Source organism: Armigeres subalbatus, chromosome 3 (assembly GCF_024139115.2).
Source record: "Armigeres subalbatus isolate Guangzhou_Male chromosome 3, GZ_Asu_2, whole genome shotgun sequence".
NCBI lineage: Eukaryota > Metazoa > Arthropoda > Insecta > Diptera > Culicidae > Armigeres > Armigeres subalbatus.
The window spans coordinates 137,401,452-137,416,129 of NC_085141.1; the positions used below are offsets into that span (position 1 = coordinate 137,401,452).

At 37.7% G+C, this 14,678-nt stretch overlaps 1 protein-coding gene across 1 annotated transcript; it reads left to right on the forward strand.

Moving 5' to 3' along the window:
- The first annotated feature begins 581 nt into the window (after nt 1-581).
- On the forward strand, nt 582-3,052 carry LOC134225251 (uncharacterized). Its single transcript, XM_062705163.1, has 2 exons — nt 582-1,308; nt 2,970-3,052. The coding sequence occupies exons 1-2, from the start codon at nt 708-710 to the stop codon at nt 2,987-2,989; spliced, it is 621 nt and encodes a 206-aa protein (XP_062561147.1). The 5' UTR covers nt 582-707; the 3' UTR covers nt 2,990-3,052.
- Nucleotides 3,053-14,678: the final 11,626 nt, after the last annotated feature.

The following is a 14,678-nucleotide window of genomic DNA, read 5'->3' on the forward strand; positions in this document are numbered from 1 at the left end:
ATTGGTTCCGGACCTCAACATATAGTTTATAGATTTGCGTAAAATTTCAGCATAATAAGGAGTGATATCATGATATAACAATAAACATGAATAACAAATCAACTAATTTTGTGTCATTATTTCATAACAGTTTCATCCGTCACTCCATGCATTTTACTATGGTATGTTTTTTGCGGTTGGGTTTACCATGTGCAAGAACGCTTTCACATAGTACAATTTGCAATAACATGGTCAAATCTATTACAATTTATCGCAAAATCCAGCATAGTAAATTTAAGAACAATCACAGTTGTTTTAAACATGAGCTGCGTTCTGCACAAATCAAGTGGTAAAATGTTTTTAATTTCACCCTTGATATGGTAAGTGTTACTATGCCGTTGTTTTCAGTGTACCGTTATTGATACATAATTCAATACATTTCATTTTGTTCGAACGCGATATTCATGTGTAATCCATTTGTTTGACATTCATTCGAAAAAATGTAGTTTGACACCACGACATTTAAATAGCAAAGTTATTTACCATTCGTTGCCCCTCGCAACAGAATGAATTCGCATCGCAAGTATGTTCAACCGGTGAACTACATCTGTCAAAAGGAGAAGTTTCCATGTGTCTTTTGCTGCTGGTTTTCGCGAATATTCCAATTTAAAATAAGTTTATTGGTGTTGAAATATCGAGCTACAAACCTATCCCAAGACTCAACTAACATGTCCGGAACACAATCACTTGACAAAAGTGTTGAGCGGCGAACATTACGGGATATTTTGCTGGATGGATGTATTTCAACAGAAAACGGTTTTATGTTATGTGCCATCAACAGTGACTATGGTTGTAAATATCGTCAGAAATGTGAAAAATTTGATCCTGGTAATTTTATCAGACATATCCGATGCGAACATCCGATTTTGGCAAAGGCACGCGGATTGGTCAAGGAAGATGGAATAGTTCCGGTTAAAAGAAGGAAGGTGTCAAAACTATCGATTGTACTTGACCGTCAAATCCTGCTTGAAGCGGTAATAAAATTGGTCACCATTCACCATGTTCCTATACTCTGTGTTGAATGGGAAGGACTCCGGCTCATTTTGGATCCAATTTGCGATGCTTTAAAAATGCAGCTGAATCGGCCCAATATGTTAAACCATCTGACTGCAGCTGCTGCGAAAATTCGCTCCGGTATAGCAAATGAGGTTAAAGGAAAACTAGTTTGCTTGAAAATAGACAGTGCTACACGCCTTGGACGACACATACTGGGAGTCAACATTCAGTTTTTCCATCCAGAGCAGAACGACATCCTCATCTATACAATTGGTAATAATTTTTTTTCGATAGATTATTCAAATTGATATGTAGTTCTAGTTGTAGTTCTAATTATCTTTGAGAGCTTTTCCCAATCCAATTCTGCGATGTAATCCATAAACAGACAAAACGACATAATACTCCAAGTTTTTCTATTGTACACTTATTTATATCTTGATTTATATACACAAATGTTCTGTAAGTTTTTGTTAAACTAAGCGATGCTCCATAATGATCGATAGGTGCATAAGATGATCATTGATCACTGTCTAATCATGCGTCTATTTGTTTATTTCATCTGTGCATCTCATGAAGTGGTCAATAATCAATAAGATTAAATAGAAGGTGAGGAAGAAGACCAAATGCAAGTGTATTAGTGGATGATGAAAAATGTAAACAGCAAATGGTGACGTACATATTTGCACGGCTTCTTATGGGAGCTCGTTCGAATGTAGTAGTGAAACATTTTTCGCCATACACAAAAGGCACGCACACAATATATGGATTTCCATACCTTAGTATTTATTTACATTGGTCAATAATCGCTGAATCGCTAAAGACAGAACTGTCGCATGACATGTTATGGACTGAAAATGAAATTCTCCTTTCTTCCATTTTCCCCGGGAAAACATTTTAGGAAGGTACATAGGCGTTTTCAAAATTGAATTAACGGTGGTAGTGCCTTTTCTGGCATTATCTTTTTATATAATATAATAAGAACAGAAGAAGTTTAAAACTAATACTTCAGAGATATAGGTCTACAACATAGATTTCTTTAGAACTACTTGGCCGATATTCGATCTATTTTCACGAGAAGAAGGCAACGATTTTCTACCTTCGAGAAAAAATATGAAACCTTAAGAAATTGCAAGATTTTTTTTAAACAAGCAGTTTCCGTAGCCGTGCGGTTAGATGCTCACTACAAACCAAGATCATGCGGAAGGTGGCTGGGTTAGATTCCCGGTCCGGCCTAGGAAGTTTTCGGATTGGAAATTTTCTGGACTTCCATTGGCATATATGTATCATCGTGTTAGCCTCACTCATGATATACGAATGCAAAAATGGTAACTTGGTTACCGCAGAGAGCAGAGAGCTCGCAGTTAATAGCTGTGGAAGTGTTCAATAAACACTAAGCTGCGAGGCGGAAATGTTCCTGGGAAAGATGTGATGCCAATAAGTGAAAAAGAAAACAAAGTTTTTCTGAGAGGTTCTTCATGACCCTTTGCTTTTATATTTTTAGTGTGAAGAACTTTCAATAAATTTTATATATACGCAGTGAAATTGTGCACGGTTGAACTAATGATAAATATTGTTGTTTTCAATAATCGCCTTCTTGTTGAATCAACAATATTTAATTATTGTTCCTACAGTGATTCCGGATTGGAACAACAATATAAATATAAATTCAACAATATTTTGTTTGTTTTAAACTTGCTTAAATTTCAAGCAGCGTGTGTTTTTTTACGTGTACAAAAAAACGTGTTCAGCAACAATAATTTGATATTCGAAAGCAAACTGTAACTTGATCCGATTAAAATTTAATTAATTTAATTCCGTTAACGGCACATTATAAAACAAGTGTAGGAGAAAATAACGAAGCGACTGAGTGATTCAGTTTGGTGAATCAAATTGAATTCAATTTAAATGGTAACAGGCATCTTTTATATTTGCAGAGCGGTCTTATAACAAGTAAGACGGGAAGAGGTGGTAAATCTTCTTCCAGTTGAAATCGGAAAGTTTCCAAGTTTAAACAAGGTAAAAATTGGGTAAAAATTGTGTAATTTTCGTTAAACGACAATTCAGTCACATTAAAGTCGGTCTAAAACTAATTATTCTCTTACTTTCAGGGCATAGGAGGAGGATGTCTGTATATTGCCAAAAATAACAGATCCAACAGCAAAACGAACATTCAATTATGGAAATTTCTGAACAAATAAAGTTTTAACTGTGTGCATTTATTTATTTTATTTATTTTCATTTTAAAACATAAAAAATAATCATTATCAATGCCATCCAATATTATTATTTTAAAAATATTAAATTGTTGAATCAATATGTATATATTTTTGAAACAATAATTCACTGAATATTATTTCAACAATAAAGATTGTTGATTATATAATATTGCGACTCAAGCCACGATACGTTTTGATTGTAGAAACAACAATATTATGGATTAATTCAAACGACAAATATTATTAGCCCTGAGTTAACAATATTTATTGTTGAATTCGATCCAGAATATTGTTGTTTCTACAATCCTTTTTTTGCGTGTAATATCAAACATAGATGTCGGAAAAGCCTTTCCTGGGATACCTACACTCTGAAAAATCTTCACGTCATGTTTACCTGAAAACAAATATGGTTCTCATCCACCACACTTTTCACGTAAGAGTGACCTGAATGGCATGTAACCTGAACAAAACTTAGCTTCGGTGAGTTACGTGATTTATCAGGTGAATCTGACTGGATTTTCCAGTACTAATGACGTGAAGTTTGAAAGTAGTTACGTGTTTGATCAGGTGAACCTTACGTGATTGCTACGTACTGGTTACGTGAACTTTTAGTGAAAGCTACATGATATCAGGTATGCTTTGAAATATATTACAAAATTGTTTTTTTTTTAAATGAATGCAAAATAAGTTAGTAACTGCCAGCAGCCGTAAATAGGAAACCTCTTCGCGTTGCTGATGCGCTTGATGCGTTGAAATGCATTTGATGCAAAATGATGCCTTTAATATTAGACAAGGAATGCTGTCATTCGGCAATTGCACTTCGGAGTTATAGCTAAAACACTGTTGGAGAACAAATCAACGAATGTCGAATGAAATTTATCAGATTTGGACAGCAATGTTGAAACTAGATTCTATCACAAACATTGCTGCTATTTCCGATGTTGAAACAATCAAAAGGTAGTCCATCCTTGGACGTTGAAATCTGAAATAATTTTTTTATGCTAACGCTACCAAAAAACTGTAGTTCTAGACTTCATGTAGCTTAAACTTCTTCCAAATCACTTTTCTACGAATCTTCTAAATTTCATGCGACTTCCGTTGATATTTTTTCCAAGGAGGGAACTGAAGGTTCGGAAAATTATTGCCTAGTTGCACCTAAAATATCCTTTACCTCTGCGAAGCCTAACTATGTTTAGGTTATGTATCATTCATTCTTACGTGATTGTCAAGTCACTTCCACGTGAAAAGTATGGTGGATGATAACCACGTTTGTTTTCAGGTAAATCTGACGTGAACATTCACTCTAAATAATCATCACGTCATATTCACGTGAAAAATCACGTAACTGAACTGTCTTGAACAAACGACGATTGTTACGTGACGTTGGTAATGTTCACCTGAAATTCACGTAACTTTTACTAAAAATCTTGGTGAATATGTTTGTATGTACTCGTAAACAACTTAAGTGAGATTGTGTTAGTGTGATTGCAGCTTCGGCATTTACGGAAAACCAGCATTGTAAACAATGTTCACGTCAGATTTACCTGAAAACAAACGTGGTTATCATCCACCATACTTTTCACGTGGAAGTGACTTGACAATCACGTAAGAATGAATGATACATAACCTAAACATAGTTAGGCTTCGCAGAGGTAAAGGATATTTTAGGTGCAACTAGGCAATAATTTTCCGAACCTTCAGTTCCCTCCTTGGAAAAAATATCAACGGAAGTCGCATGAAATTTAGAAGATTCGTAGAAAAGTGATTTGGAAGAAGTTTAAGCTACATGAAGTCTAGAACTACAGTTTTTCGGTAGCGTTAGCATAAAAAAAATATTTCAGATTTCAACGTCCAAGGATGGACTACCTTTTGATTGGTTTAACATCGGAAATAGCAGCAATGTTTGTGATAGAATCTAGTTTCAACATTGCTGTCCAAATCTGATAAATTTCATTCGACATTCGTTGATTTGTTCTCCAACAGTGTTTTAGCTATAACTCCGAAGTATTATTATTATTTATTCAGACTAAGGCCGAAGTGGCCTGTGCGGTATATAAGAGTCTTCTCCATTCGGCTCGGTCCATGGCTACACGTCGCCAACCACGCAGTCTACAGAGGGTCCGCAAGTCATCTTCCACCTGATCGATCCACCTTGCCCGCTGCGCACCTCGCCTTCTTGTGCCCGTCGGATCGTTGTCGAGAACCATTTTCACCGGGTTACTGTCCGACATTCTGGCTACGTGCCCGGCCCATCGCAGTCGTCCGATTTTCGCGGTGTGAACGATGGATGGTTCTCCCAACAGCTGATGCAATTCGTGGTTCATTCGCCTCCTCCACGTACCGTCCGCCATCTGCACCCCACCATAGATGGTACGCAGCACTTTCCTTTCGAAAACTCCAAGTGCGCGTTGGTCCTCCACGAGCATCGTCCAGGTCTCGTGTCCGTAGAGGACTACCGGTCTAATTAGCGTTTTGTAGATTGTCAGTTTGGTACGGCGGCGAACTCTATTCGATCGGAGCGTCTTGCGGAGTCCAAAGTACGTACGATTTCCAGCCACTATGCGTCTCCGAATTTCTCTGCTGGTGTCATTTTCGGCAGTCACCAGTGAGCCCAAGTACACAAATTCTTCTACCACCTCGATTTCGTCACCACCGATGCAAACTCGCGGTGGGTGGCTCACATTGTCTTCTCTTGAACCTCTTCCTATCATGTACTTCGTCTTCGACGTGTTGATGACTAGTCCGATCCGCTTAGCTTCCCTCTTCAGTCTGATGTAGGCTTCCTCCATCTTCTCAAAGTTACGTGCCATAATATCTATGTCGTCGGCGAAGCCAAATAGCTGGACGGACTTATTGAAAATTGTACCACTCGTGTTAATCCCTGCTCTTCGTATTACACCTTCCAAAGCGATGTTGAATAGCAAACACGAAAGACCATCACCTTGCCGTAACCCTCTGCGGGTTTCGAAGGACTCGAGAATGCCCCTGAAACTCGAACTACGCACATCACCCGATCCATCGTCGCTTTGATCAACCGTGTCAGTTTATCCGGAAAACCGTGTTCGTGCATTAGCTGCCATAGCTGGTCCCGATCGATTGTATCATATGCGGCTTTGAAGTCGATGAATAGATGATGTGTGGGCACGTTGTATTCGCGGCATTTCTGCAGTACTTGGCGAATGGCAAACACCTGGTCCGTGGTGGAGCGTTCGCCCATAAAACCCGCCTGGTACTGCCCCACGAACTCCCTTGCAGTTGGTGCTAGTCGACGGCATAAAATTTGGGAGAGTACCTTGTAGGCGGCGTTCAGCAATGTGATTGCGCGGTAGTTGCTACAATCCAGCTTATCGCCCTTTTGTAGATGGGACACGACACCTTCCATCCACTCCTGCGGCAAAACTTCCTCCTCCCAAATCTTGGTAATGACCCAGTGCAGCGCTCTAGCCAGTGCCTCACCACCGTGTTTAAATAGCTCTCCTGGTAGTTGGTCAACCCCAGGGGCTTTGTTGTTCTTGAGCCGGCCAATCTCCTCCTGGATTTCCTGGAGATCCGGAGCCGGTAGAATTAAGTCCTGCGCGCGTTCTCCCAGGTCCATCACCATACCGCCATCTTCGTCTGCCACATCGCCATTCAGGTGTTCTTCGTAGTGCTGCCGCCACCTTTGGATCACCTCACGCTCGTTCGTAAGAAGGTTTCCGTTTATGTCCTTACACATATCGGGCTGTGGCACGTGGCCCTTACGTGAACGGTTTAACTTCTCATAGAACTTTCGTGCGTTATTAGCGCGGTACAGTTGCTCCGTTTCTTCACGGTCTCGATCTTCCTGCTGGCGCTTTTTCCTCCGGAAAATCGAGTTTTGTCTGTTCCGCGCCTGTTTATATCGTGCCTCGTTCGCCCTCGTGTGGTGTTGCAGTAATCTCGCCCATGCTGCATTCTTCTCTTCCACTAACTGCTCACATTCGCCGTCATACCAGTCGTTTCTCTGATCCGGGGGTACCGTGCCAAGTGCAGCGGTTGCGGTGCTACCAATGGCGGATCGAATATCTCTCCAGCCATCTTCAAGAGATGCTGCGAAACTCCGAAGTGCAATTGCCGAATGACAGCATTCCTTGTCTAATATTAAAGGCATCATTTTGCATCAAATGCATTTCAACGCATCAAGCGCATCAGCAACGCGAAGAGGTTTCCTATTTACGGCTGCTGGCAGTTACTAACTTATTTTGCATTCATTTAAAAAAAAACAATTTTGTAACATATTTCAAAGCATACCTGATATCATGTAGCTTTCACTAAAAGTTCACGTAACCAGTACGTAGCAATCACGTAAGGTTCACCTGATCAAACACTGGAAAATCCAATCAGATTCACCTGATAAATCACGTAACTCACCGAAGCTAAGTTTTGTTCAGGTTACATGCCATTCAGGTCACTCTTACGTGAAAAGTGTGGTGGATGAGAACCATATTTGTTTTCAGGTAAACATGACGTGAAGATTTTTCAGAGTGTTGTTTACAATGCTGGTTTTCCGTAAATGCCGAAGCTGCAATCACACTAACACAATCTCACTTAAGTTGTTTACGAGTACATACAAACATATTCACCAAGATTTTTAGTAAAAGTTACGTGATTTTCAGGTGAACATTACCAACGTCACGTATCAATCGTCGTTTGTTCAAGACGGTTCAGTTACGTGATTTTTCACGTGAATATGACGTGATGATTATTTAGAGTGTACAATCAAGAAAAATATAAATAAAATCAATACCATGATATGCACCATGCGTCTCCATGCACGTGAAATGTGGTTACATTTGTATCTTCGAACGAAGCAAAACCGTCATTCGTGTATATTGTGCCACAATCTGTTGACGTCGCCAGATCCGGTGGCATCTCCTATCCGATCATCAAGCTTCCGGTGGTACTTTTCAGCAACCCCTTCAACTGTCAAACGTTGGATATTGAAGCTCATCGTTCTGTTGTTTCGTGAATTCGTGGCGCTGGATAGTAGCACATGAATTTTTGCAACTACAAGGTAGTGGTTAATGTTCAAGCCTCTGGTTCGAGCCTCTGGAGGACCTTACATCTATAACTTCCGAGAAATGTCGTCCGTCAATCAGCACGTGGTCTCTCTGTGAGCAAGTGTCTACACTCGGATGTTGCCAAGTGTGTTTGCGGATATTTTTACGTGCGACGTAGGTACTGCTGATTGTCATCCCTCTAGCAGCAGCAAAGGTCATAAGTCGCAGACCATTGTCGTTGGTAGCGGAATGAAGGCTTTTCATACCAATGACAGAGCGAAATAAGCTTCCTCCGATCTGCAAGTTTGTATCCTCGATGACAATTTTTACATCGTGTTTTGGGCACTCTCCGTAGGCCTTACCAAGGCTCTCATAGAATGCATCCTTCACGTCAACAGGCTTATCGTTCGTTGGGGCATAGATTTTTTCCTTATGTATTTTTGCATATGCGATGTTTTCGGGATTTGGGCACGGGGACAAAAATCCGGCGGAAATTTTTCCCGAGGTGTAAGGAAGCCTTTAGGTTGGTTTCAGAGCTAATGAATTGAAGCTTCAGAGTGCTCATTAATCAATTATTTTTCAAAAATTTAAAGTGATGGTACAATTGGATGTTTTTCTACTCCATAATGATAAACCATCATAACAAGTTATAATGATAAACCTTGCGTCTCCATGCACACAAAGTGAATATATTGTGCTTTTGCTCTGACATTGACATTGGTCACTCTAACGCATAAAAAAAACCTAAAACATTTCCGAAAAAAAAATATTCTGACAGATATTGCGAAAATCTGAGTGATCGTATATCTGTTTCATATGGAATTACTTGGAATTACTATTTTTTTTTTCTTATAACATAAGAATGCTTGAGCTAAACAACAGACACACAGCGAAATTTCTAAAGACAAAAATCATTGAAATTCTCGCGATTTATGAGATTCCATTGGAACAAATTTTCACAATCACGTCGGATAACGGAGCAAATATGATCGCTACTGTAAAGCAGCTATAATCGAATCTGCAAGTTATGTCTTTCCTTGGCGAGGAGTCAATACTGCAATATGAAAAAAGATAAACAGTTAATTTTTAAAGAATTTTCGAAATCAATTTTGTTTTAACGCGACGCTTAACCTCTCCATAATAGGTCGTTTTACCCTATATTAAATATAATGCTGATTTGGAGCATAATGGTATTAATGGTATTAACGGAGATCCATAAATATTTTCCACGCGACATGAAATCCATCCACGCGACCCAGAACTAAATTCTAAACAAATACACGTGAAATATCAATTTTGGTTGCCACAATTTACTGAAATCTCGCTTAACTTTTCAAAAGGACCTAAGTAACATTTTTTTCATGAATTAATTTAAGTACTGCAATTAAAAGCTTTCATGTTGTTCTGTTGATTGCGCTATTCAAATTAATTCATGAAAAAAATGTTACTTAGGTCCTTTTGAAAAGTTAAGCGAGAAATCTTCTATTGAAGTTTGTTTTTTATAACATATTGACTAGAAATATAATTTTAAAATACAACTTTATACATGTTAAGAAAATTATTTTGAGCTTTTTAGTGGAATGTCTTGTCATAAGACGAGTTTGTACAATCCCATTTAATTCCACCACTGTAGATTTGATTGTTTTCACCCGATTACTTTTGAAGAACTTAAAAACATTTGCTTTTCTTTAGGTAAAACGGCTGGAGTTGATAATGTTAATGCAAGAGTTATTCAAGATTGCTTTCATGTCATTGGACGCAACTTGCTGGACCTTATAAATGAATCGTTACAAACTGGGCACGTGCCGCATGTTTGGAAGGAATCACTAGTGATTCCAATACAAAAAGTTGCTGGAACGATTAAAGCCGAAGAGTTTCGTCCCATCAACATGTTGCACACATTAGAGAAAATTTTAGAACTTGTAGTTAAAGGCCAGCTAATTACATATTTAAATAGTAATAACTTGTTAATACCGGAACAATCAGGTTACAGGGAAGGTCATTCCTGTGAAACTGCATTGAACTTGGTATTATCTAAATGGAAGGAAAATATGGAGCGTAAAGATACTATTCTAGCTGTGTTTTTGGATCTCAAACGCGCTTTTGAGACAATTTCTCGGCCCTTATTGTTGAAAACTGTTAAGCGCTTTGGAATTTCGGGTTCTGCATACAAATGGTTTGAAAGCTATTTGTCTGACAGATCCCAACGGACTGCTTTCAATGATTATGTGTCGTGTCCCGTGGAGAATGACCTTGGTGTACCACAGGGAAGTGTATTAGGGCCCCTTTTGTTCATTATGTACATTAATGACATGCGACGGGTCTTACGTTATTGTGACATTAATTTATTTGCTGATGATACTGTAATATTCATTGCAGCTCAAAATCTGGAGGAAGCGATTGAACACTTGAATGAAGATTTGCATTCTTTAAGTAGATGGTTGAAGTACAAACAATTAAAATTGAACATTAGTAAAACAAAGTATATGGTTATTTCGCGAAATCGTTCAATTGATAATGTCTCTGTGAAAATTGATGACGAGACTCTTGATCGCGTACGGGAAATTAAATATCTTGGCGTGATTATTGATGATAAATTGAAATTTGACCAACATATTGACAATGTCATCAAGAAAATAGCCAAGAAGTATGGAATCCTATGTCGACTGAAAAACGAATTAAATACAGCTAGTAAAATACAGTTGTACAAATCAATCATCTCTCCTCACTTGGACTTTTGTCCTTCCATTTTGTTTTTAGCAAATCAGACACAAATATCGAGATTGCAGCGCTTGCAGAATAAGATTATGCGTTTGATTTTAAGATGTAACAGATTCACTTCCTCAACTTTTGCATTGCAGTGGCTCTCGGTGAAGCAAAGAATTGTGTATTTAACAATGGTGTTCATTTTCAAAGTAGTAAATGGTTTGCTGCCTCGATATTTGTGTGATCGAATTGAAAGAGGAAGTGACATTCATAGATATAACACTAGAAACGCGGAGGATGTAAGAACACCCAACTTTTTGCATGGAGCTTCACAAAATTCTTTGTTTTTAAGAGGTATCAATGATTTCAATTCGATGCCTACACATATCAAACGTGCAACGACATTATCACAATTCAAGAGACTTTGTGTTTCACACGTAAAAGCTGTATTTTAAGCAGCTACTTAGTTGACTTTTTAAAAATCATTAATTATTGTATCTTAACGAAGTTTGACCTACGGATATTTTGTTTGGACAATTGTGTTTTTCAATTATTGAGGCACTAATAAACTATTTTGTTCGCCTCGATGATGATGATGGATTTTATATTTATTGACGTAATTGTAATTTGACCTTTTTCTTGTGTAGTCTACAAAAGTTTGAGTCTCGCGCGCGTAAAGCAGATATGAATGATTTTTAAATTTATGTACAGGCTTGCGCTTTTTCAGCTGTTTCAATGATTCTGCGGATTAGTAATAGGCTATCTAGTAGAGTTTGGTTTCCGCGGTTGATAACAAAACTTTTGATATCGACGGAGCGGTAACACAAGTTTTGATTTTGTTGACAACGACATAGTTTATTAGATTATTATTGATGATTTCGAGTGGCTAACGTTACTTGTGATAACATGAAACGCGATTCTTGGTGGAACTTTTGAAATCTGTGCGAGAGGTATCACAAGTTTTGCATTTTTATGAACTCGAAGCATCACTACTGATACTTATGAGAACCTGTAGATGAATTAAACAGTTTTTTACATTTATTATTTTTGCTGGATAGTAATGGAAAGTTATGAAATTTATATCTGTGATGGTAATCAGATCGTTTTTGTTTTGTTTTGCAAATCTGATTAAATTGTTGAAAAATTAAATTCAATCAATTATCTTAAAGATAAATCGTCTAGCTCAAACCTTTGTAGGGGTATGTGGCGGGACCATCATCATCATCAATTGTACCTGAACAGATACGTATTTCGACCTCAACAGTAAGGCCGTCTTCAGTGTCTCGTACTTGACTCGACTTCTTTATACATGTTTATACATGTTGTGTTTGTACAACTTTATACATGTTTGTACCAAATTGGAAATGGGACTAAGAAAATCGCAGTTAATATAGCAACCTTTCTAGATGGTAATTTTTACCATTAGATGTACTAAGACTATGTGAACATAAACTAAACAGCCAAAACTATTTTAACAAACACCGCTTTTTAGACGAAATAATGGTTTTGGCATGTTGTGTTCCGTTATTGTCAGAATAATTTTTGTTGATCAAACTTTATGATATGTATTATCGTTCGTAACGTTCAAGGAATGTTCAGGCCAGATTTGATCATAAATAATTAAGTGTGTATGTGTGCGTCCTCTATTCCTCACCCATCAGGGGAGCGTTGGTCAAGTAGTACTACGAATAATTTGATCAGATCTCATGATCCGTAATGGTACCCTTTTTGTTACGAAGACTAGTACCGCAAAAAGGATTCACATCTGAAGCAAGAAAGGTTTCTTCAGGGAGTGTAGGGTATGGGATGCACTAGTTGTTCATAAAAGGTACAGCAAAACTTCGCAATGACGCCCTTATTTGTAGTATTAACTACTCAGGGAGTAGAAGGCCGAGAAGAGCCACCGTTGCTAACTAGAGCGTAAACCGGATATCTGGGACTCCCACAATATCCGCAGCAATAGCAGCAAACGATGCCCTGTACGTATTTAGTATTACATTTTAAGCATTTAGAGATTTGTGAAGAAATGAAAGGAAGAAAACTGAGGAATTGGAACGTGCTCACCAATTTAGTTCGTTCGTCCAGAATTTTGCATTTCCTATCCTCCTTTGTTTTCATTCTTGGCCCAACTCTGGCTTATTTGGTGACTGCAAATTTTATCATGGGGTTAGCGACTGTGGAAGTTTCGGTAGCTGTTAGTGCTTCGATATCTTCAAATGTTCAGAAATAGGAAACAGTTTAAATATTGAAAAATAAAATTCTTGAAACTGAAAAGATGAGACAAAGCAGGCAGTATCAAATATTGAAAAATATGTGCTTCTGTATGAAAACCAATATGTACTTTGATTTATCTCATGATCACCATTTTTAAAAAGGCAGGTGAGTAACTATTGCAATAGTTAAAAATCACCATAAAATTTAAAGAAAACATTGTTTTAGAGAGATGCTATAGTAATAGAAATAAGGATAGAATATTTAAATTATTCTACCTAATTGAAGCCTGTGGAAAGTAGTTAAAAAGAAATAATGACTCAAATCCATTAAATAAAGAATGGAAGCCAAAACAGTGCACATTTTCTATTTAGATTTGCTTAGTATCATAACGTTCGACTAATTACGCCTCGTTGTAAAATTAAATTCAACCTGAAGTCTGAAGCAACGACTTCCTCCTGTTTCACTATTTTCTCATCCCGAAGACTCACAGAAAAAGTTAGAAAAAAATGTTTCCTATATAAGAGCCTTCCAAATAAACGATTATTCTCATATTTAATTTAACAATATAGGGGGAATGATGGCTTTGGCAGGTTTTGTTCTATTATTGGCAGGGTTTTTTTATGACTGACTAGGCTCAAATTTCGCCTAAACATTCTTTGCATATCAAAGAATATTGTGGCCAAATTTAATAAAATTTGGTCGACAAAAACCCCCCTGCCAATAATAGAACAAAACCTGCCAAAGCCGTCTTTCCCCCTATCTAATATAACGTAACATTTCAAAATTCACAGAAATGAAGAATATCAAACAAACTAATTTGGAGATTTCTTTTAATTTGTCATGTGACATGTTTTGGATTTGTATATAGGGGGACAAGGGGCAATATGGACACCCTAAGGTTTTCATCAATATTAGGTGATTTAAATTGAATATAATTTGGATTTCTAGCAATTACATGATACTATTACTCGTTAACTACCAGTTCTGTTTTGAATCGTTAATTTTTTACTACTCTCGGGAAGGTAGCGGGGTAGATTGGACACCCCCATGGGGCAGTATGGACACCCTTATAAAATATGAAGAAAATTATCTTACTTGTGATTATATGTCATTGTAACCTATTTTACGGGTCATCCAACATAAATATTACCCAATTGTTCATCTTCCTGTCATGATTTTGTATGAGACACCTAAAATTGTGCTTGGATCATCAGCATCTGAAAATCCATTTCCCTCTTCTTAAGCGAGGTCATAAATGGTCGTTTTCTATATTAATTCCATAGTGAATAGAAGAAGATTGATTACGTAACGCAAAAATATGCCACTTTCAGCCGGTCTCATACATGTATGTCGAACTTTTTGTATGAAGCATATGATTGTTTTTATATGGATCCTCACACTTATTGCAAGACCCCTTCTCAATCGTCTCTACTCTAAGCATCGCATAATCTATGCATACTCTTATTCACCCTACTGGCATCGCCAATCC

Bases quoted from the DNA above. Each gene is read 5' to 3' on its own strand.
- LOC134225251 (XM_062705163.1), top strand. From the start codon at position 708: ATGTCCGGAACACAATCACTTGACAAAAGTGTTGAGCGGCGAACATTA. The intron at 1,309-2,969 runs GTAATAATTTTT...TTATATTTGCAG, and splicing joins CATCCTCATCTATACAATTG to AGCGGTCTTATAACAAGTAA.